The sequence below is a fragment of the Psammomys obesus genome, unplaced genomic scaffold (assembly GCF_907164565.1).
Source record: "Psammomys obesus unplaced genomic scaffold, mPsaObe1.curated_primary_1811, whole genome shotgun sequence".
Taxonomy (NCBI): domain Eukaryota; kingdom Metazoa; phylum Chordata; class Mammalia; order Rodentia; family Muridae; genus Psammomys; species Psammomys obesus.
In genome coordinates, this window is record NW_026596117.1 from 22,465,885 (window position 1) to 22,489,783 (window position 23,899).

Below are 23,899 nucleotides of genomic sequence, written 5' to 3' on the forward strand. Positions count from 1 at the left end.
TCTAGACCTATGAAGTAGTGAACTGGATTCTGAATCCAACTTCTGCCCACCTGTAAGGTCACAGAAGCATTAACTTAGAGCTCTCTCCCCCTCCACACCTCCCCACCCTCACCCACCTCCAGGTACAGTTAGCCATCTGCATTAATGCATTTTCATGTTTCTTGGGGGAGAGGAAGAGAATGAGACCTGTGCAATGGCCCGAGGCGGAAGCAGTCTCCCCAAGCCCTTTGCCTCTGACTCCCCAGACCTCCCCCCCATAGGGTGAGGACCCAGAGGTGTGCTCTTTACCCCTGACCCCAGTGTTCCCCCTGTACAGAGGTAGGACTATGTGTGCCAGCGTGATAGACAGCATCATGGCGTTTTGGCCAACCTTGATGGGATTTCCCAAAATGGTGCCTTCCAAAGCAGAGGGCTTTGTGGGGAAACTCACATATTTTCTTAGAGGACAGATTCGTCATTACACATTCCTGGGCATGCTCAGTTCTAGGGCATACGTCATCATGTTTAAAAAGAAAAGAAAAGTGGCAGGCAGGAGCCACTCCTGGGTAGAGAATCTGATGGCTACCTAAAAAGTCCAAGAGATTTTGAACCGGGTGTGGTGGCACAAGCCTTTCATCCTAACTCTCAGGAGGCAGGGGAAGGCAGATCACCAGGAATTCAAGGCTGTATAGTGAGACCACGTATGGGGGCCATGGCGGCGGGGAGAGGAGAGGCTGGTTCCTGTAAGTTTGTCTGGAGGTCTTTATCTTACAGGAAATAACTCAGACAGAGTGCTAACAGTCAGTCAAAGGAGCGACAGTAAGTCCAACGACAGCTGCACAGAGACACACAAGCTAAACGGATCGATGCTTGTTTGAATGGAGCAAAAGAAACCTGGTGCGGGCTGGGGGCCTGCTGTCAATGAAGTCTGCCTCCCTGATGGGGGCAGCCCTGCTCGGCTCTCAGCACAGGCAGAGAGAGTCAGCCACAGGACCTGGTCAGGGCCTGAGGGCGGTCCACAAGGACTGGGTTCCCTTCTTCTGCAGGGTTTCCAGGGGAGCCAAACGCTGGCAAAGGAGGAGTCTCTTCCCACTCGCTTTCCATCCTCAGACCCCATTCCACGAACAATCACGCTCCCTCAGACAGCCAGAGTCTGCTTAAGGCCCTCCCATCCTTCCTCTGACAGAGCGCCACCTCCCCAGCCAGCCCTGCTAGGGCCAGCCACCCTCGAGAGTAAGGCCTGAAGCCGAGGCCGCCCTGTGGCCAGGTCCTGCTTCCACTCAGATCCCTGTGCTTCAGGGTTCCGGGGGTACCATGGTCAGGTTAAAACCAGCCAAGCGCTGGGGGATGCTGGGTCTCCACTGCTGGTGGGTGCCTGTGGTCTGAAACCCGGAACGGCCTCTCCAAGCCTGTGTGTTGAGCACCCTCGGTCCTCAGCTGTTGCTTTGGAAAGGCCTGCAACCTTTCGGAGGTGGGCACGGGTCACAGGAGGACGCTTGCTTGCAGCCCGGTTCCGTCCCACACTCTTGGCTTCCTGGTCTGCAGGCCTCAGGAGCCTTCGCCATACTCACCTACAAGGCCTTGAAGTCGGTTTACTCTGACATACTGTCCCTGGAGTCTCCCCGGGAAAGAAACAGGCCCGCGCAAACGCCCTTCATGGTGTGTGCTGCATCCTTTAAAAAGTAGTAGTGCTGGAACCAATTTACTATTTAATAGTAGGAGATCTAACCTCTCTTGTGCTTTGAGTCATGACATAACCTTATCAAAATTAATATTTGTCCATATGTGCTACTAATAAAGACATCTGTTTTAAATAAACTATGTCAGTTCTGTTAAGTTACAAATATTGCGGCATATTAAATGCATACCATGGCCATTTTAAGCAATGCTTTAAATTTATTTTGTTCATTAATACTACAAAAGAACTAGCTTACAGAGCACAGTGTGACTTTGTATATGCACAATTATGTTTTTAAATTTCTTCTTTTTCTTTTTACAAGACAGGCTTTCTCTGTGTAGCACTGGCTGTCTTAGAACTCACTCTGTAGACCAGGCTGGCCTCGAACGCAGAGCTCCACCTGCCTCTGCCTCCTGAGTGCTGAGACGACAGGTTTTTCTTGTTGCTGTTTCAAGACAAGAGCTTGTTGTGCAGCTCCAAATTCTTAACCTTCCTGCCTCAGCTTCATCAGCGTGGAGATGAAAGCCAGGAAACCACACCCAGTGCATAGCTCCCCCGCTGACGATGGGCATGAGGGGCCTCTCCCAGTCCCTCCCAGGCCTCACTGCAGTGTCGATCGGCTGCATCTGTGCAACAGCTGCTGTAGTCTCGTGAGCGCAGTGATCCTGTGCTCATCTCCTGAAGATGCTGTTGGATGCTGGCCCTCATAGGCTTTCTCCACCTTAGCTTCCCCTGATGGCCCCTGAGCCTTGTGGGGAGGAAAATGGCAGCTATCTCACAGTGGCCGAGCACCCCAGACTCTTATTCTCAGTCGCTGACCAGTCCGGAGTTTCTGTGTTAGTCTCTGAACACAGAAACCTTTCTGACGGGGTCTGAGACCTTTAATACAGAAGGCCGACTATAGAAGGCGGCTTAAAACTGCATCCACTTAGCAAAGGGGCAGTGGTAGGTTCGCCGCTGGAGCCTGTGAACCGTGGCCATGGGCTTGGGGGCAGACTTCCAGGATCAGGAATGTGTCTCCTCAAACTGAACCTTACGTGGCCCTCAAGGGCTGACTTGTTAAAAGCTGGATTCCCAGGATGCTATGGTGAAACCTTTTTTTTTTTTAAAAAAAAAAAAAAAGGGCCTGCTAAAGAGGTCTCTGCCAGGTGCAGCGGCGCATGCCTGTGATCCCAGCATTCCGGGAGACAGAGGCAGACACATCGCTGTGCATTCCAGCCAGCCTGGTCTCCAAAGGATGTCCAGGACAGCCAGGGCTACACAGAGAAACCCTGTCTGGAGGGGAAAACAAGGTCTCTGGGTCATTCATAGGCCTTACAGCAAGCAGTAGCTCCTGGCCTCATCACTCTCTTCCTGGCTGTTGCTGAGCAGTTCTGACCCACCGTAAGCTCACAGCAGCAGGGGCAGCTGATCCTGTGCTGAAACCACACTGTGAACCAAAAGAAACCTCCTCTGTTTATAAGCGAATTCTCTCAGGTGTTTTCTTACAGTAGCAGAAACAGATGGGCTCCGCATTATTGAGCATGTCATTATTGAAAATAAATGTCCTCCTGTTCTCCTTTATACAGTGGCTAACAAGCACACACCTGTGTGGCTGGAGAGATGGCTTAGTAGTTAAGAGCACTTTTTGTTCTTCCAGGGACCTGTGTGTGATTCCCAGCACTCACATGGTGGCTCACAACTCTAACTCCAGTTCCGGGGAACCCAATGCCCTCTTCTGGCTCCCTGACACCAGACACACATGTGATATACAGACATACATGCAAGCAAAACACCCAGTTTGTTAAAAAAAACAAACAAACTGACCTTAAAAGAAGAGAATGTGTCTCATTTTAATAAATAAATAAGATGCATTTAAATAAAACATACCAGGTGTCATAACTGAATCACGCTGGGAACACATACTTTCTCACACTGTGGATTCTAGTATTTGCGTCTTCAGATATTCAGCAGCCTCTTTTTATGCCTATCACTAAACGCATGAGTCGAGGTTCTCTAGACTAACATTTTATAGATTGAATATATACGGGATGTATTGGAATGACTTCCCAGCTGTGGTCTGGCTAGTCTGAAAGTGACTGGCTATGAAGGGAAGGTCTGAGAATCCAGTGGGTGCTCATCATGAGGCTGGATTTCTGAGCTGGTCTTCAGTGGACATTGGAACACAGAAGAAGCGGGCTCTGATGCCGGTGAAGGAGTGGGCTGGCTAGCGAGAGACAGTGAGCAGGCAAAGGGTGAGGCTCTCCTTTCTCCTTAGGCTTGGAGCAGAAGACGAGGCCCAGATTAGCCACCCATGTCAAATTTCAGATTACAAGTAGATCTTCACATTCAAATTAAGCAGAAGTCCCTCACGGATATGCACCCCTATGGGGGGAGGGGGTTTAATTCCAGATATGGTCAAATTTACAACCAAGAATAGCTATCACAACATTTTATTTTACATAAAATATTATATTTGAGTTCCATGAGGTCTAGGGGTCACATCTGAGCATTTGTATAAAAAGGATTATATTCTCCGAACCAGTAACCCTCACAAAATGACCACGTAGTTCACACTCATACACGGAGGAGCCTGCAAAGAAGGCTGGCCCAGAATAAGTTACTCCCGCCATCAGCTGGGCCAGCCTGCGCTAGTCCGTTTCCTCTTGCTATAACAAAATACTTGGGGATAGATACTTTATAAAGAAATTAAGTTCCTTTAGCCCCCGGTTTGGGGAAGAAGTGTGACCTAAGAGTACCCTCCCTGTGAACCCGGCAGCAGCTCGGTGTCCCTGGCTAGCGCCCCCTGCTGGGGACAAGAGTTCAGAACATGATACTTCAGACTTGTTCTCCCACCACCCTGACGGGAGCAGTTCCTCTGCCCCCATCTCCACCACACAGTACTGTGCCCTGCAGTCCTGAAGGGGAGGTGCCCAGTGACTGGACTTCAGCCCTTACGGTTCAAGCATAAGCCCAAATCTTCCATTCTCTAAAGTTAACTCTCTTGAGTATTTTGTCGCAGCAAGAGAAGCTGATTACCACACGTGATCATGGAAAGGGAGGGAGGGCCCACACTCCTGAGCATCAGCCCACTGCTGGAGCAGAGGGTGCAGCCTTGAGAGGGGGCTCAGCTTGAGAGACCTCTAAGGCAAGCCAGGGGCATGTCTAAACTAAACAGGGACCAGGCAGAGAAGCTGCAAACCAGAAGACAAACTTCCCAGCAGACTGGGAAGGGCTGTCAGCTTGGAGTTCAAGGAAGCCCTCAGGGCCACTCATATCTCAGTCCTGTTCTCAAATGCCAGAGGCACAGGTTGGGGCCTCGTGTCAAGAGAAAAAGCTGCTCCTCGTACTGTAAATTGAAGACATAATTTAGATCCTGGGAAACTGGGCTGCTGGCCACAGCTACAGACCCAGACAGGCCCCAGAGGTGCTTCTCAGCCCTCCGGCCCCGCCCCTTAGTGTCCCAGCCACCCTCTGAATTTGGGCTTTCTCTGATCTCTTGACAGTGCTGTTCAGTGCTGACATGGCCTCTCTCTAGCTCAGCAGTTTCTAAGCACTCACGGGAGCCCGGGAAGACCACCGAAGCTACCTGTCTGACCGTCAGCCTCGGTGGGCAGTCAGGGTGCCCTTCTGCCATCACCACAGGGAGGGCAGATGTCTGAGATGTTCCAGCACTAGGGAAGCCCAGGGAAAGCCTAGCAACTCTGGCTGTGCGGGAAGCCCCGGGCAGCCCACCAAGCTGCCTGCCTCAGATTTCTCTTGTGGTGTGAGACTATTGCTAGGGAGACGGGGACAGATGTCTCCTCGGTCTAGGCAGAAATTCAACAACAGACCAAAGTCAGGACACCACAACGTCCACCTTGCCAAACCAGCGAGCTGTATTGGTGGGCCTTACAGGAGTGTGGGTGAGGGACACAGCTGACTCGAAGACAGCGCTGCCACCAACGCCTACCCCAACCTGATGACACTGAAGTCTACCCCAGCCTGGCAAAGGCTCACCAAAGCTGGAAGCCTGGAGCTCTTGCACAGCTCTTCCAGGCAGAGGGGCTGGTCTCTACTCCTTTAGGCGGCTGTTCTGGTTTGAGCCTCTCTGAGACAATCAGATAGCTTGTCTGATAGCGTCTCCCAGAAAGCCCTGCTGCTTGCACGCTTAGGGAATACTGCTGCTGGGATTTAAGAACAAGGCCTCGGAGGCACACAGACAGTTTAAGGCTGGTGGCTTCTTGCTGGGGCACACTCTCAGCTCACCTCTAACTTACCCTGACTTCCTGCCACTGTCTCTCTGGTTCCCACAGCCTCTCCTCTCCCTACCATTTGTCCCCTGCCCCAGCCACCCTTCCAGCTCTTTATTCTGCAAAAAGCCACAGTCCCGTCTGTACCAATTAGTAGCAGGACAATGCAGAGCCATCTCTTTGGGCTGCCCTTTGACCTCCTTCATGAAGGCTTGCCTTTTAACATCATAATCTCAGAGTCACCTTTTGGGTAGGTGAAGGACAAGCATTCACTCATAGAAAGCTGCTGATGGGCAACAGAGAGCACAGCACCAAATATCCTGCCAGCACTTAGCTCCCCCAACAGCAATTAACAACTGAAAATACAGGGACACACCCACCTTCACACCTTCCCAACAAGGGAGAAAGCGGCCTGGTGGATCTGCTCAGTTTCAGGGACTTCCTGAAACCTTGTGTGGTTTACTTCCTTGGAACACCCTGTGTCTGAAGGCATCTCTCTCTACAAGACGGAATGGTTTCTCTCAGAGGAATTGCTACATAAAACTTCCCCGTAAGACCTGCAAATAAAACCTGAGGGACTGCGGTCCAGCCACTGAGGCGTGCACTGGGCTCCTCCTACACGCGTGAGCTCGGGAGTCTCTCCTTCCTAGACTGAAGCTCTGAGCCAAAGACAGTGTGAGGGCATAATATTCTTCACGTTAGCTGCAGGTGTTGAGACTGAAAATGACATCAGGACCTTCACCACATCCGCAGGGGGGCGCACGAGGGCGCACTCTTCCACCTCAGTGTTCTACACGAGGAAATTGAATTCAGAACTTAGGAAATCAGTCTCAGGGACAAGAGAAACAGCTCAGGGCTAAGAGCGCCTGCTGCTCCCACTGAGAACCTGAGTTCTGAGCGCCCACGGGGTGATGTGCTGAAACATGCAAATCCTGTTCCAGGGGTCCGATTCTCTCTTCTGGGCACTGCTCCGTGTAATGAGCGCGCGCGCGCGCGCGCGCGCGCGCGCGCGCGCGCGCACACACACACACACACACACAGGCAATGTATTATCTGTGTGTGCACATGCTACGTGTAATGCACACACACACACACATGTACTAGGTTACGTGTGTGTGGTGTGTGCGCGCACATGGCTGTATGTGTAGGCAGAACACCCACACACATAAATGAAGAGAGGGAGGCCGTTTTTCTCAGGGTATTTGACCAGGCAGTAGGGAAGTGAGGACTGAAATGAACCCCATGTCCTGTTCTCTGGGGAATACGGCCGGGTGTGGCCTGCGGGTCACCGTAAGCGCCGATCAGGTTCACGCTGACATCCAATGTGGAGGGGCAGACAGGTGCGCTAGGTGTGCGTGTGTGCATGTGTGTGTGTGTGTGTGTGTGTGTGTGTGTGTGTGGCCAGGTTCCTACCCACTAGAAGAACCGTGCTCTGCTTAGGGTCCTTAAGCCAGACAAGCATCTTGTCTGTTGCCAGCATTGGGGTCTGCTTTAGGGACGAGCCGGGAAGCCCTGCACAAACTTGCCCGGCCATCTGCAGAGCTGATTATGAGTTCTGAGAGCTGCCGCCGGCACCTCACCACTGATGGACGCCCACGGCTGCTAACCTGACACTGTGTGTTCGTGGGCCGTCGGGAGCAGCGGTTGTGCGGGGACAGTCAGCAATAATCAGGGTGCTGGGGAGACAGGGCCCCTCGGCTGCAGGAGGAACCTGCCACCAAACACAGGCGGGGGTTGGGGGGACAGCTGTGTGCACAGCGGCAGCTGTGGGCCTACTGAGGCCGCAGACCCACTGCAGCCTCAGGCACACCCCAGCCCCAGGCCCCACTGCAGGCCTCAGGCCCCACTGCAGGCCCAGGCCCCACTGCAGGCCCAGGCCCCACTGCAGCCTCAGGCCCCACTGCAGGCCCAGGCCCCACTGCAGGCCTAGGCCCACCGCAGGCCCAGTCCCCACTGCAGCCTCAGGCCCCACTGGAGTCGCAGGCCCCACTGCAGGCCCAGGCCTACCGTCCCAGCAGCTGGGAGGGAGACATGGGCTGCTTCCCTCAGGTTGGGTAACTCCAGAGAAACCCACCTGGCTGTAGTTGACGTGACTCATCTACAAAATGGGGCACAGGGCACACCTCCTCCATCCTTCCAGTTTATGTAATTCTGTTCCCACAGCTGAGACTTCCTGAGACAGTCTGGCTCAACTGACCCCCTTCCCTGTCCCTCCTCTCCTCCCCTGACCTCCTGTTTCCTCTCTTCCCCTCCCCTCCTTTTCTCTCCTCTCTTTTCCTTCCTCTCCTTATCTCCCCTCCCCTCACCTCCCTCTTTCTTTTCGTATCTCTCTTCCTATCATCTTCTCTTTCTTCCTTTTATGTTTCTTCTCTTCCCTTCTTTGTTTTTTTCTTTATTTTGTTCGGGGCAGGTGCGCACTGGCTCAGCTCCTCCTACCTCACCCTCCCCAGTGCTGGGTTTACAGGCTGTGTTCTTGAGCTCGGCAGGCTTGTTGGGTTCTCCTGTTGGGGGGAAAAGCCCATAAGCTTTGGCTTCCCGCTGCTAGGCCCTGTTGTTTTAGGTCAGCAGGGTGAAGAAAAAGCTGGCAGTCGGCCATCTTTCTTACCTACCTGCCTCCCTCTCCTTACCCTCTCAGGACTCTAACACGGGCCATCTCATTGGCCACTCTCAGCCTTTCAGTGGCATTTGTACGGCTGCACGAACCTGCAACTTCCCGTGGTTTAGAGAAGGCCATCATTAACTGTCAAAACGAATTGTGCCTTTCTAAATACCAAATGATGTTTACTTCAGGAGGCAGGCTGCCCAGGAGCCACTGGTGCAAAGATGGCGCCTGCTGCCTCTCCCAGCACCCTCCTCTCCTACAGTCTGTGGTCCCCAAGCTGCTCCCCTACTCTCTGAGGTGTCGGCACGGCCAGCATGGCTGCAGAGCCAGCCGCCCTCTCCCCGAGCTGTTCAACTACCTGCGCTGGACGATGAAGCAGCTGCAGGACAGAGCTGGAGAGCCGCCAGCTAGAGGCTTGTCTCCCCTCCAAACATCCCTGTTTCAAGCGCTGAACTGGTGACGTTTTGTTTTATTGTCACTTCACTAGCGGATGCTTGACCTGGGCCGTGCTCTGCTTTGACATCAGGGTGACCATTGAGAGGTGTATTTCCTGCCCTGAGCTTTACCATGAACCAGAGGCAACGGCGGGTTCTGGAAATCCAGCCTCCTCAGGGCTGGGGACACAAGCCTGTAAACTAAGGCGCAGAGCCATTTAGACAAGCACATGCCCCTGCACAGACGTAGGCACGCACACACACGAACACGCACACGCGCGCGCGCACACACACACACACACACACACACACACATACACAGACAGTATGGGAGTTTATTTCGGGACTGTAGCTAGAGCAGTTTTGCTAGAACGGAAGCGCTGTGCAGGGCGTGTCACAGATAGCACCTCATTGTTCTTCAGACCATGAGGAGACACATCCATCTATCGCCTGCCTATGAGAAAACTCAAGTCCTCAAAGTTTAAGAAATCTGGCAGCAGGAGGCTTTGAGGACCCAATGTCCTCCTCTGGTCTCTGTGTGTGAGCACGCACACTCACACAGCCACACATGTGTATGCGCGTAAGCGCATCATTTTTGTTTGTTTGTTTGTTTGTTTGTTTGTTTTTAAAGCAAATAAAACGCAGACGTAAACCAGATCTCTCCATAAGTAGATGGCATCAGGCGTTGTTATTGTAGAAGGCTGACCATAACTTTAAGCTGGGTAACCTTAAAACAAAAACATGTAAACACTGCTGTCATTATCTCTGCATTCCAAGGCACTGCTCCCGATATTTTAACAGCAACATTAGTTATTACGGAGTTGGGCTTCGGTTTCCACCGTATGCTGCAGAAAGCCTGTGAGCACACTTTACAAGGTGGTTCTCAAGCTCAACTATCCAAAACAGGGAAAACCTCGTAATGAGTTCCTGCATATCTGCAGGATTCCTTAAGAAAAACAGTGACAATGACAAACGGTTCCTTAGACTCGGTAAGAAACCACCCAAGGAAAAGGAGCTGGCTCCATCAGCTTTGAACGTGGGACAGCTTTTGGGCAATCATACCAGGATCCCTCCTGCAAAGAGGTATCTCCAGGCTATGCTACCTTCCTGGAAACCCAAACACATACACACCGGTATTCACACATTCATGCACACACATGCACAAGCAGACACACGTACACACAGAGCCTTCTCAGTGTATTTGCACCAAAGATAATGAACAGAGCAGACAAATCAATGTGACAGGTAATTTACCATTCCTGCTTGATTTCATCAGCCCGGCCGCGGTGCGTTCCGAGCCGGCCAAATTAGACAAGCACGGAGAAGATTGCACTGGTGTTTAATGTTTATCTTCCTTTACTTGACAGCACAATTATTCTCAACAAAATCTACCATTATCTAAGAGAAAAAGTTTAAGCATCGCAGCAATAAAAACAGCATTGCTGAAGTTTTAAGCAGGCTCGACGCTGGGAAGATGACAGCACACGTCCCGTTTTGCCCTTTCAACACAAGCTGGGTCATCCGCCTCCACATGGCTGACCTGGAGGAAAGGCTGTGGGCATTTTCTTAGGAACTGATATGGCGTCCAGTCCACTGTGGGTGGCACCACCCTGGGGTGGGGGTCCTGGGGTACATAAGAAAGTCGGCTGGAGCGTCTCGGGGACACGAAAGGCTCCCAGCAGTCTATGGGGGCGACCGCAGCTGAGACTCCTAGCAGCAGGGGACATGGAGCCTGGAGTTTCCACCGCCTGTAGCCACGCAGGACTTCCAGCAGAGGAAGGGGGCACCGACCCACCCACAAAATTTTAACCCCAAATTTCTCCTGCCCCTGGGAAGTGCAGGGATAAAGATGGAGCAGAGATTGAGGGAATGGCCAAGCAAGGCCCAACCTGAGACCCACCCCACAGAAAACAGGCAGCCCCTGACACTAATGATACTCTGCTGTGCTCACAGACAGGCTCCTAGCATACCTGTCCTCTGAGAGGCTTCACCCAGCAGCTGATGGAAACAGAGGCAGAGACCCACAGCCAAACATTAGACAGAGCTCGGGAAGTCCTATGGAAGAGTTGGGGGGAGCGATTAAGGGAGCCAGAGGGATCAAGGACTCCACAAGGAGACCTACAGAGTCAACTCACCTGGGCCCATGGGGGCTCACAGAGACTGAACCACCGACCAAAGAGCATGCATGGACTGAATGCAGACCGCCACACAGGTAGCAGATGAGAAGCTTGGTCATCATGTGGGCCACTAACAACTGAGCGGCGGCTGTCTCTGATTGTGTTGCCTGCCTTTGGATCCCTTTCCCTAGCTGGACTGCCTTGTCTGGCTTCAGGAGAGAGGATGCGCTCAGTCCTGCTGAGACTTGATGTGTCAGGGTCTCCCCTTCTCTGAGGAGAAGGGGAAGGAGAAAGGGGGAAGGGGCCTGAGGGTGGGAATGGAGAGAGAGAAGGAAAGGGGGGGCTTCCATCAGGCTGTGAGATGGATTAATTAATGGAAAAACAGGTAAATAAATAAATGTAATTTAAAAATATATTAGAGAGAGAGAGAGAAAGTAGGCTGAGCAAGCCGTGAGGGGCAAGTCAGCAAGCCAGCAAGCGGTGTCTCTGTGAGGTCTCCATTTCAGTTCCGTTCTCCAAGTCTTGGCCCTGAGCTCCTGCGCTGGCTGCCCTCCTTTAAGGCCTGTGATTGGGATGCATGCTGAAGTAAACCCTCTCCTCCCCGGCACTCTGGAAACGCTGTTCTATCACAGCAACGGAAACCCTAAGACAAATGCAACCACTGTGTTCCACTTTAACCAACCACCAGGAAAATCAGTTATTCCAAGATGGTGTTGTCACGAGCGCTTAGTTATGCCGGAGGACTTTAACCGAGATGCCACAAAGGGCGGCAAGGTATCGATAAAAGCCAACAGCAAAATGATTTTTGAATGCTGCTCTAATCACACAAATCACACAGATATCTAAGAGTTGCATAGCACATTATCCATCCTATGGGGAATACAACCTGGCCACAGGTACGGGCTTGGACACTTTTGCCTCCGGCTCCGGCTGTCTTCTAGGTCCCGGAACTTTGCAGTTCCAGCCGGACCTCGGACGTGTCTTCTGATGACTTGACAGGCCTGGGAGCTTCTCTGCTCCAGCCAGGTCTCGGATGCGAAGGAAGCTGCTGTCGCTCGGTTGCTCAGGAGCCGCCTTCCAGGGCCGGTCTGATAAGGTGGTCCTTTCGGAACGGGTGTGTTAAGGTGGTCTGGGCTTTTCAAGCAGCTGTTCGGGAACTGGCTGGTGAGTGGCGGTCTCTCAGCGTACTCACCAAAGAGTCTGGCCTGCCGCACCTGAGTGGGCTCTGGCTGCGGTTTTTATACATTCTGGGGGGCATCGCTTGGCTTATCGTTCTTTCACACACACACACACACACACACACGTCAGCCGCCTTAAGAGCATTCTTAGTTACTATTACTACGAATATCTTCTTATCTATCCTTGACAGCGCTGCTGTCTTACAAGCTCCCAATGTCTTAGGGGCATTGCCCAGCCACTGTCACCATAAATGCCTCTTAACTTTGCTCCCAACAGCTTTACTGTCTTACAGGCTCATTACAGGTGTTTTCCTAGGAGTGGTTTCAGGCGGCTTCGTGAGGTCGTGGAGACATCACAGCCCTGAGGCACACGCCACAGCGGACCTCAGCGCCTTCTCAGCCTGGCACGAAGGCGAACAACCGCATGACAGGAGGGGTGAGTTTTGTTGGGAACTGTCATGGGGAGACCTGTGACCACCTGCCGAGTGCTGGAGCACCCTGAGCCTCTGCATGCTCCCTGGAACGGAGCTTTCTGTTTTACAATATCCTCACTGCAGCTTCTCCTTCGACACAACATTCTCTCTGCCTCGCGTTCCTACTCTGCAGTTGTGAATTTTATCTCCAAATCCCCTCTAGGTTCTCTCAATCTAATCCCTTTTACACCCTTACTTTATTATGCAGTGCATGGGTGTGCACGCCCAGGGGCCTGTTAGGATAACTTGTGGGGCCGGTCCTCCCACTGAGCGGGTCCCGGGGATTGAACCCTTGGCATCAGGCTTCACTGGCTGAGCCATCTTACCGGGCTGTGTCTAATCGTGGCTGTTTTGTGTCATTGTCTGCAGTAGTCTGCTGCGGTTTCCTGGGGGTCCTGATCGGTCTGGAGGTCCACAGATGTGTTTCTCTGCTCCTTGTTCTACTTATGGATGTGACCTTGATTCTATTTTTGCTTATGCTTAGGCAGAATTAGCTTCCCCAAAGCACTGAGGCCAGACCCAGGGCCTGTCACCACCAGTTTATCCTGGTGCTGCTCGTACACCATGTTCAGATATCCTGCAGCTTGTTTTTGGCGTCTTCTTGGTCCCTGCTTCGCCTTTCCGCTTTGATCCACATCAGCTCTGTTATCTCGGCTCTCCTTCTCCCTTACTCACTTTCAGCACATTTTCACTTCAGCACATTTCCTGAGCTCTGGGAAGTTGCTGTTCATCATTTAGAGGTGTGTGCCACCATGCTCGACCCTGGGGGACACTCATTCATTCATTTAATATATTTAAGCCCTTCACAGCCTGATCCCAGCCCCCTCTCCCCAATCCCTTCTCCTTCTTCTCAGAGAAGGGGAGCCCCCAAGGCAAGCTGACCCACCCTGGCACCTCAAATCTCCCACGACTTTGTCTACTGAGTCCGTCTTCTCCAGGAAAAACACTTTGAAGAGTCCTCAGGAAGTCCCAAACAGCCTCCAGGGCAGCAACTCAGCTGACTGAAAAGCAGCCAGCAATGGACACAGAGAAGGAGAAGGTGACAAGCTTTGCACAGGCCCGTGCACTTGGTGAGAAGCAGGGCCGAGCCCACCTCTAGAGAGTGCAAAGCCGCATCCCGAGATCCCAGTCTGCCCGAAACGCAAGCAGCTGACCGACTGCCCAGCGTCCCTTTCCCGGACTTAACCGTGTCTATAGGAAGCCTTCGGAACAGGGTTGGAAATACAGCCCAGCAGCTCCTTGTGCTGGAACGATGTGTGCTAACTATGCATGAGAACTACCTCCGTGGGAAAAACATGGCTTTTGCACACTTAAAACAAACCTGTTGGTAGACTGTTCTTAATGTATACAATTCACCCTTGTTCATTCAAATGCTGATTTCCCTCCCCGCTATCTGGTTTCAACCTGGACACTGCATTGTGATGTTTATTCTAAGCGTCACCTGTCTCAAGTTTGTGCAAACATGCCACCATTTGTTCTCTGTATTTTCAATTAAACAACCAGCCAGTGCTGTGCATGGTGAGAAGAGGGTGGGACATCCTGGTCAGGAGAGGAGGAGAGAAAAGCGAGTAGGAGGAGGGATCTGAAAGGAGAGCACCTGGAAACGTCAGGAGAAATTAACCGGACCTAAGATATGACTAAAAGCAAGTATCATGTGGGAAATCTGAATGGGAGGAAACTATGCGGGCTTGGAGGTTTAGGAGGGAGTAATCATTGCCCAGCATTGTGCTCTAGGTTAATTAAGTAAATCCTAGTCTCTGTGTGGTGATTTGGGTATTCAGCTGGTTTAGGAATAACCACAATTTAACTAAAAGATGCATCAATATTAAATACTGATAATCATCAACATAAACCAAATAATAATTTGATGAAAAACAAAAGTACGACTTGCCCACCTGCTCTGAGAGCCCTCTGAGGTTGCAGTCTATGCTTCAGCGAGCATGTGCAGGCCCAGTGACACCAACAATGTTCTTTTATTCATGCCTGGATCTCAGTTATCTAGAGACCTCGCTGCCCTCTCCAGCACACCCCTGCAGCCTGCAGTGCGTACAGCTGTTCCTACAGAGTTTCTAGTAGAAATTCCTATTTCTTGAGTGTAAGCCTGCAACACGGCTTCTAGAAAGGTTCTCGCAGCACATGCATAACCCCCTGAAGAGAATCCTTCAAGACAATTTCAATGTCTTTGGTAAAGCTGTAACTGGAACCCTGCCACATTCTTCCCAGCCAGCCAGCCCAATACCTAGGCCTCTGCTGTGACAGGTCCTCAGGCTGGGAAGCCCTCTATTTCATCTGCATTCCCTCCTTAATATTAGATTCTCGTGTCTTAGAACCAAACACTCTGTCTTAGTTCTCAGATCTAAGAACTTGAGCAAAACAAACAAGTTTTGTAATTACTTATTCTTCACTTCCAATCTTCCAGAATATTCTCTTGAGGATGACATAATGCCGTCCACAGATGTTACGTGAACCTCTGTGACTAAGGCGTTGTTGAGGAACGACCCTTCTGGGGTGACACTGTTTTACATCCTCAGCACAGGACTAGTGGGCACAGACATTCCCACTTCTCACATCCTTACTTCTGCTTTTCCTTCAGGCAGTGGTATGAAACTATCTTTTCAAACTGACCAGACACTCCGTTTTTCTTGGGCTCACTGACTGCGGATCTTTGGAGAACATACTCAAGTCCTTTGCTTGTTCTGAATTGGGTTTTTGTTTTGCATCTCATTCTTTTAAAGGTGTATGAGTGCTTTGTCTTCACACACATTCAGAAGCGGGAATCAGATCTCATTGTGGATGGTTGTGAGCCACCCTGTGGTTGCTGGGACTTGAACTCAAGACCTCTGAACAAGCAGCTGTTGCTCTTAACTGCTGAGCCACCTCCCCAGCCCTGCAGCTCAGTTCTTTACCAGACACGACTGTAAATATTCTATCTCTTGTTGTGCCCCTTTTTGTTGGCTTAATTCACTGACTGTCACGAAGTAAAGCTTGTCTTACCTGCTGTCTCTGGGGTCAGACATAAACACCCCTGCAAAGAGTCCTTTGTGCTGCGGGTAGTCAGGGCCTCACACGCTGGTTCTCACTGTGCAGAATGGGCTTGGTTGCTGAGCCTCCTGCTTCTGCCTCCCACCAAGAGCTGAGTCTCAAAAAGACAGTGAGCTCCCCACACTGTCTCCTACCATGCACAGCGACCAGGACGCGCTATCCACCTTGCCTACCGACAGACAACGCCTAACAAAACATTACTCAGCCTATGAAGGGACGGGAACGCCGCAATGTGCTATAAATGGAAGCACCGCCAAGGCACTAAGGAAACGAACAAGCCAGTCATAAAAGGCAAACGCTATATGACCGCATTTAGATGAATCAGTTACAACTAGAGACAGGAAACAGAAATGTATGAGGCAGGCCTCGAGGCGGAGCAGAGGTCACTGTTCAGTGGGCACAGCCGTCAGTCGGGTGAAGGCGGGGCAGCTGATTACACACTGTGACTGTCCAGCTACGAGTTACACACTTAGAAGAACAAGCTCTAACTGTGTTACCACAAAGAATGTCCACATGGGTTGGCACCCACAGTGTTTGGACAGCCCGTGACACGGAAGTGAAAGCCCAGGCACACTACAGAGATGAACACGCACGGCCTGTCCAGGAATGTCAACAGACACCAACAGAACCCTCAAGCTGCTTGTTGGGGTGGGGGGGGGGGGAGAGAGGAAGAGACAGAGAGAAAGACAGAGACAGAGTTAGTCTATTTTCCATGCAGCCAGGATGAAGAGATGGCACAATCCAGGGCCTGTCCCACACTATCTACCTAATAAGCATCTGTAAAAGAATAGAATTTCAGTGTTACATAAAATTATCTTCACCTGACAATAAGTCCACAAAATGAGACAACTCTCTCTCTCTCTCTCTCTCTCTCTCTCACACACACACACACACACACACATGAATGGTATTTAGCTCATACTTGAATGCACCTTACAGTAATCTCTCCTTTCCTGCTATTTCTTCCTGTGACTATGGCTGCTTCCGACAAACTGTACAGTGGTAGTTTCAAAAATATCAAATGAAAAACAAAAGCATTCCCAACTTCGTTCACTACCGAGTAGAAAGATGCAATCTCTATCCCGCCCCAGACACAAACCATCCTTTCATCGGGCGAACACAGTGTGCACAACCGTGTGTCAGCTGGTCGTTAGCCCGGGCCACTGCAGGGTACCAGCGTCTGCTTTCAAGTTAACCTCATTTACCTAACGACGGCCCCACAGTACAAGTGCAGCGATGCACAGGAAACGCTGAGTCATAAAAACAAACCATCAACAGACAGAGTCGTGCTGGGGTGTCTGGCAGGGTTTCAGGGAAATGGAGAAACCTGTGCTTCCATCCCTCAGGGCCTCCGGGGATCAGGTCTAAGACTCTCTTCCCTGGCAGACACTGCTATCCAGGGGCCCGAGGCCCTTAACCCGACGGTGCTCACTGTGTCACCGCGCCACGCCTACGCATCTTGATTACTTACAAAGCAAATCTCTGATACGCTGCTTTTTTGGGTCAGTGGTTAACTGAATCCACAAATCCAGACCCACATCAGGAGAAACAAATGCATCCGAAAGGGGAGAGGCGTAAATACAGGCAGAGATAGTTTGCTCCTGCCCGAGGCTTCAGGCATCCCCAAGGCGGCCTGCTTGAACGCAGGACAGATTAACCCGGATTGATCACGTTCAATTAACGGTTAATCATTAACACTGGCTAATGTCACGCTGCTCTGACCCACAGTGCAGCGAGTGCACAAGCTCGTCGGCGAAGCTGCTCCTGGAAGGCCTCCAGTGGGATGACTCCAGCAAGGCCCTCAGGGTCTGTGGGAAAGTGAATCGGACAGAAGAGGAGCTGGAGTGCCGGAGGCAGGGGATGACTTCAAAGCCACGTCTCCCAGGCTCAGCAGAATGATCCAAGGACTAACTCGTGTGACAGCCTCACCACACCCCTCAGCGACACAGGCCCACCCTGACCCAGAGGCCATCTGCAGTGACACCCACCGGTACAGGGAAAAGCCAGCGTGTCCCACAGCTCAGGGCGGTGCACGCGCAGCCAGGGGCCAACACAAAGTGAACTCATGTGATTTCTGTTTGTTTTGTGTGTGTGTGTGTGGGGGGGGAGTTTGGTCTTATTGGTTGTTCTGGTTTTTGTTTTGTTCTTTTTTTGAGAGAATGAACATCAAGTTGGGTATGTAGAATGGTGGGAAGAATCTGAGAGGGTTAAGAAACATGATTGAAATCTACCACACAAAATGTTAATAAACAATTTTGATCAAACAGCCCAGAATTCATGAATAAACTCAATACTTTTTATTGCGGGTAAGGAACCGAAGCTGAGGGGTGCGCTTGCACTTTTGGCATCCGCAGGCCCCCCAGGCTTGTTACAGAGGAAACCCGGGGCTATGAGGCCCGGCCTTTCATCCTTCACTTAGAGACTGGCTTTCCAAGGGCCCGAGCCTCTAGGAGAGGTCAGAGGCCGTGGATGTGGCATCATCTCCAGTCATGGAGCCTCGACTCGGCCTGGATGGGCCGCTACGGCCTGAGCACCCACACAGCTCCCCGGGGTGTGGCTCAGGACGGTGGCATGGGCCTGAGCCACAGCAGCCGAGCTCCGGCTTAAACATGCCAGCACGCTGGCAGGAAGTCCCGGGGGGGGGGGGGGAGAGAAAGCAGGCTTTGCTAAGTGTGTACTGCAGTGGCGTGCCCCATCACCACTGGGTCCTGCAGGAGCTGCGTACGAGTTCTACCAGGGGCTTCTGCTCACACGGCCCCACGAAAACAAAAGGCTTCCTTCAAGCGCAGACCTGCAGAAGGCTCTCTCGTGAGTGTGCACTCAGCTGCGGCCACCCTGGGTCTACAGAAGTGCATGGAGGGCGTCTCCTCACCCGCCAGAGCAGAGAGCATCTCACCCGGCATCCTGTGCCTCCCTTTTCCCAACACTCAGCCTGGCTCGGTGTGGCCCGACTTTCCAAGACATTCCAAACACCACTGTCACGAGGCTGCTGGCTTTCTGGACATACTGAAGTGACTGTAGTAGCTGTTCTAGAAAATGTCCACACAACTGCGCTGTTTCCAACCCTGCCCTGCCGGGACACACACTGAGCAGCAGGCACATTACATGACCCCTGTGGTCACAAGACGCTTCCCGAGCGAGGCCCACCAGACCGGCTGCGGGCTGCAGCTTCAGGCTTGAGGTGGACTTGGGAGCTGCAGGCCACCCTGTCACGGGCAGCCCTGGAACATCACTGCAGCAGCGAAGGCGGCTGTGTTCTGCGCCCCTGCGCTTACAGGGCCATCGGCAAAGTGCCACTGACACACTCCCTATGGACTGGACCTGGGAGTTTCTCTCACTAGCTGGAAAAATACTCTTGGCACAAGGACCGAGTAACTTTTTCTGCTGCTACAGACTGACTGTCCGATGCTGCAGCTTCCAAAGAGTTAAGTGTGACACTAAGCAGTCACAGGTGCAGCCAGCGGCCACTGTTTCCGGTGAGTGTTAACTTCCGCAGGCAACAGCTCTGCACACACATGTGCGTGTGTCTGTATGGCTCTATGCTGTATGCCATGAAGTTTCAAGTCTGGCTGAATTCATCATCTGTAATATTCACAAAAGGCAAGAAATGGATTCGTCTCTATTGAAAACACACTGCCTTTTCAGAGCTATTTCATATTCCTCAGAGCAAAAGATAAAATGTGACACTGACACAAAACATAAGTCAGCATTTTTCTAACTAGAATTTTGACAGATTTGAATACACGATCCCTTTCAATTATCTCTTTTATGATGTTTTGAAGAAAGCCCATTAATGAATGAAATTCCACTAATAATATTTGTTTCTAGCGTTTAATATATTTTCTGCTAAAAAAACAAGTTGTCAAGACAGGAAAATATTACTGGTTTTGTTATTACAAAAACAACTGATCATTTTTAATTCACAACGGATGAGAACACAAGACGTTGACCTCATTGTACACACACACTATTACAATTATTAGTGGTACAGCAATACAACATTAAAGACGTCGCACACACGCGTGTACTGTGAAACAAGAATCACGGGACACTTTTAACCCTTTGACATGTTCATGACCACCGAGAGGAAACACCACAGGCCACAGACTTGAGTCTAATGACTTCCTGGTACACAGTCAAGACACAAGAGCCCTAAAGCATACTGGTTACTAATGGCATCTTAGGTCTACATGTTCTGATTGGGACCGTCTCCCTACCCAAAGATCTGTGTCGCTGTCAAGCAGCGTAGCCTATTAAGAAGATTACAACAGCACAACAGTATCTTCACCACAAGACCTAGGAGAAAGGATCTAGACAGATCACACACACACACACACACACACACACACACACACACACACACACACAAATTGTTCCCCAGGAAGGCAATCTGAAAATTATAAATGCAATCCTAGGAAAAAAGAAGAAACATGGTCATAAATCATTTCCTTTCAAACACTGATGATGAAGTGGTGTGTGGTGTTAAGATGTTGGTACAGAAAGACGAGAAAACACAGGAAGTGAAAAAGTCAATCTGCCACAGGAAATATGGATTTGGTTGATTTTCTAAAATGAGGTATAAAATTATGCCAGTAAATAAAAACAAAACAAAACAACAAAATTAAGAACCAAAATGCACATTTCCAATGGGAAAAAAAATCTCTAAGCATCTTATAGTTTTCTTTATTAGATTAGACATTTCATATACAGCAGTTAATCTAGAAAAATACATTTAAAAATCTTCAACAGACCATGCCTCCCTGTAACAAAACCTTCCAAACTCTGCTTTATTATACAAATCAATCTTCATTAGTAATGTAAAAAGAAAATACTCGAATTCTGCAGGGTCGTTTTCTAGCCAACACCCTCTAATTTACACAGGTTTCCACAGTGGGGTGAGAATTCTGGAGTGAGTTTCCTACCTTCCTCTGAGGGAATTAAATAACGGACAGGGCGCCTCCTGTAGTGCTGACTGGCTGGCAAGGCCGTTCAGTGTTTCCCAGTACCGTTCTCACTGAAGTGATGTAGTTCAAACTAAAGGTGCACAGTTTAACTTTCCAGTAATGGCCTGTTTCTGGAGGAGGCCTAATGCTCATGGAAGCGGCTAACAATGCCTTGAGAGACATGAGGTTAGATGTACTCTGAGCCTAGACAGCAGCTATATACAGACACTAATTATATTAACTCCTCACCCCATATTTACAGCAATGTTTCCACAGGGTCATGCCAAGAACTCAATATGGCACTAAATAGAATAAGGATTGTTAGCTACACTTCGGTACAGCCAACAGGTACCAAATACCCTGATTTGACTTAGTCTAAACAGAACTCAGTATATCACAGTGTTTTAAGTACTGTCAGTTGCTGCCCCAATAAGCAACTACGGTGTCCAGCAAGGGTGCTATGAGACAGAAAAGTCAGACAGCAAACCATCCCCAAGGGACTCTGCCTGGGTGATGAGCTCCAGCACTTAAGACTGCCACTCACGGAAAACCCTCAAGAAAGCAGGGCACAGGGCTCAAATGGATCAACTTCATTTGTTCCAAACACCCAAGAGCATTTTAAAAAAACTGACAGTGACTACCATTGTACCACGTGAAGAGCTTACAGGCCATGAGGAGGGCTCCACAGTATCTAGGTTGGGGGCAGCAAGGACTATGACACAGGGGACCCACATAGTGTTCCTTACCGAGTTATCCAGTGTGTCTGACTGGGGGGGATTTTGAGTTTTGATTTTTATGATACTCAGAGTATGAAATACAAGCATCCAGGATAATATGAATCCAAAATCACACAGTCACAGCTTGCTGTCTGCTTGAGCAAAGCAGCAGATGAGGGCCAGCTGGCACCTTCACTCTCCTCTTCTCCTCTGACCCTCACAAAGTGCAAAGTCAAAGCCACTGCTTGGTCCACAAGGAAACACACCAGGCACAGGACTTGAAGTCTTGGCATCACTGTCTGGTCCATAGGCTGTCTTTTGTGGGCATCAGCGTCCAAAGACAGTGCTCAGCTCCAGGAGAATCAGCTCCACGATCTGGTTCTGGTACACCGTGTGAACGGCTATGTTACCCGTCTCTCGCTCTGGCTTCAGCAGGGTGGGGCCAAAGACGATGGCTATACTCTGGTAGGTCATTCGGTTCTTCTCTCCATGTTCTATGACCCTGGGGAGAAAGCAGACTTACTGGAAACAGGAAAACTTCGAGCTGCATCATGAAGTGGGTGGCCAGCACCGAGAAGGGCCCTCAGCGTGCCGGGTGACACATCAGGGTTAACCAGGGAGACTCCAGGCCAGCGGCTGCATGAGGCTGGTTTCTAATTAACAGCCGCAGGGGCAGCCCTTCACAGGTCGGCCAACCAGGTGACAGTCACCTATCCTCCGCGTGGCGGCTTCAATTAAATGGCATTAAACTTGTCTCTGTGGTACTTTAGTTTTTATTTGGGGTGTGTGTGTGCGTGCGCACACACATGCCACAGTGCACGTGAGAAGTTGGAGAACAAGCCGAGAGCGCCAGTTATCTCTTACCTCTTTCTACCCTGGGTCCTAGGGACTGAAGGGGGACCTCAGCTTGGCCAGCGCATGTCTGACAGGCTGCTCTACTATCCCGGCACTGTCTGTGTGCCAGGGACAACATCCTTTACTGAGCAGCAGTGCAGGAGACATGCGGAGCCACGAGGGTGGCTTCACCTAGGCCACCCGTCTTCGTGCCGGCGAGCTGCGGCCTTGTCTGACAAGCATTACACGAACACTTTACCCACAATATACACTTGAACAAAGTCTTCTCAGCAGAGCATTCTACTAGAAGAAACACACACTCTAAGCTGACTTTCTCTTTGGGACTTCCAGAGACAGCAAGCGATGCACTGGGAACAGGATAAGGTCTGCGTGACCCCAGCCCTGTGGGTGCTACCCCACGCCCCCTACCGTGCAGCTTCTTACCTTCTGAGGTGTCTGAACAGAATCTGCATTGTATCTTGATTTGGCTTTGGCAACTGTCTGATTAGGTCCTTCACAGCAGGGACACGCTGCCTCGGCTCTTGCTCTAAAACAGAGACCAGCAGACAGTTTGCAGCAGATTCTTACAGAATGAAAGGCAATGACAGTTTGAAAGCTGGTGTTTGGCGACACACAGTGACACCTGGTGGTCGAATTTAAAATTCTTACACAATATGTTGAAAAACCTGTTTAAAAAAGACTCAACAATGCCATAGCTTAATTTGTAAAGCAATTTTTCAGTATCAAGAAAAAACTAGGTAGAACAGCATACTTACTAATTGCATTAACAAAATCATTGAAATGATTAAACGTAAAAAGAGGTTCTGGCAATTCTCGAAAAAACATCTTGAGTGCTCCAGTGATGACATGAATGTCTTCCCACTTACTGTCATTCAAGTCCAGTTTCTCATCTGAAAAAGAACAGAAACAGACAATTTCAAAAATTGCTTTGAACCAATCTTAAAGTTATGGGCAATGGGCTGGAGAGGTGGCTCAGAGGTCAAGAGCACTGGCTGCTCTTCCAGAGGACCTGAGTTCAATTCCCAGCAACCACATGGTGGCTCACAACCATTTACAGTGAGATCCAGAGCCCTCTTCTGGAGAGCAGGCACACATGCAGGCATAAACCTTTTTTTTTTTAAGTTAGGGTGATGCTTTTGGATGTAAAAGTCGGGAGTGCGTTCTTACCATGATTGACCGCAAACCTCAGCTTCTGGATGACGGCGAGGTTACCGCTCACCCTGTAGATACCATCCACATCTAAGCCTACGAGGAAAGACAGTCAATGTTTGAGATAAACTCATTTGCTGCTTCTAAGATACACAAATGTCTCCATTTGGGGATTTCATCATGCTGCCCAGGCTGGCCTCAAAATCCTGGGCTCAAGCAATCCTTTGCTTCAGCTGCCCGAGCAGAGACAGCACGCAGCTTCGGAACTCATGTTCTTGGCATTAACTGAAAATCACATGCACAAATATTCTCTTCCTCTAAACGGCCTCTTAGACTCTTGGCGGGGTAATGAGGTGGCAATTACTGTGAATTCTGTTTACCAAGCAGCCATTTATCATGCACACTGTGGCTTAGCTCATGAAAGACAGAATCAGGAAACTCAGAATCCCACCAACTGAGAGAAAGCTGGTGACACCTGGGCAGTTTAAAAGTGAAGCTTCGGTCAGCCCAGCCACCTTTTGC

The 23,899-nt window shown here is 50.4% G+C and overlaps 1 protein-coding gene across 11 annotated transcripts in view; it reads right to left on the reverse strand.

Moving 5' to 3' along the window:
- Positions 1-19,531: 19,531 nt before the first annotated feature.
- Positions 19,532-23,899, reverse strand: part of Arhgap12 (Rho GTPase activating protein 12) — a 94,217-nt gene continuing 89,849 nt past the window's right edge. For all 11 annotated transcript variants that reach the window (XM_055629243.1, XM_055629242.1, XM_055629241.1 and 8 more), the window contains 4 exons: positions 23,396-23,473; positions 22,984-23,118; positions 22,652-22,754; positions 19,532-21,875 (listed from right to left, as the gene is read on the reverse strand). In XM_055629243.1, the coding sequence (XP_055485218.1) occupies positions 21,701-21,875; positions 22,652-22,754; positions 22,984-23,118; positions 23,396-23,473 (491 nt within the window). In that variant the 3' untranslated portion in view covers positions 19,532-21,700. The remainder of the gene's footprint in view (positions 21,876-22,651; positions 22,755-22,983; positions 23,119-23,395; positions 23,474-23,899) is intronic.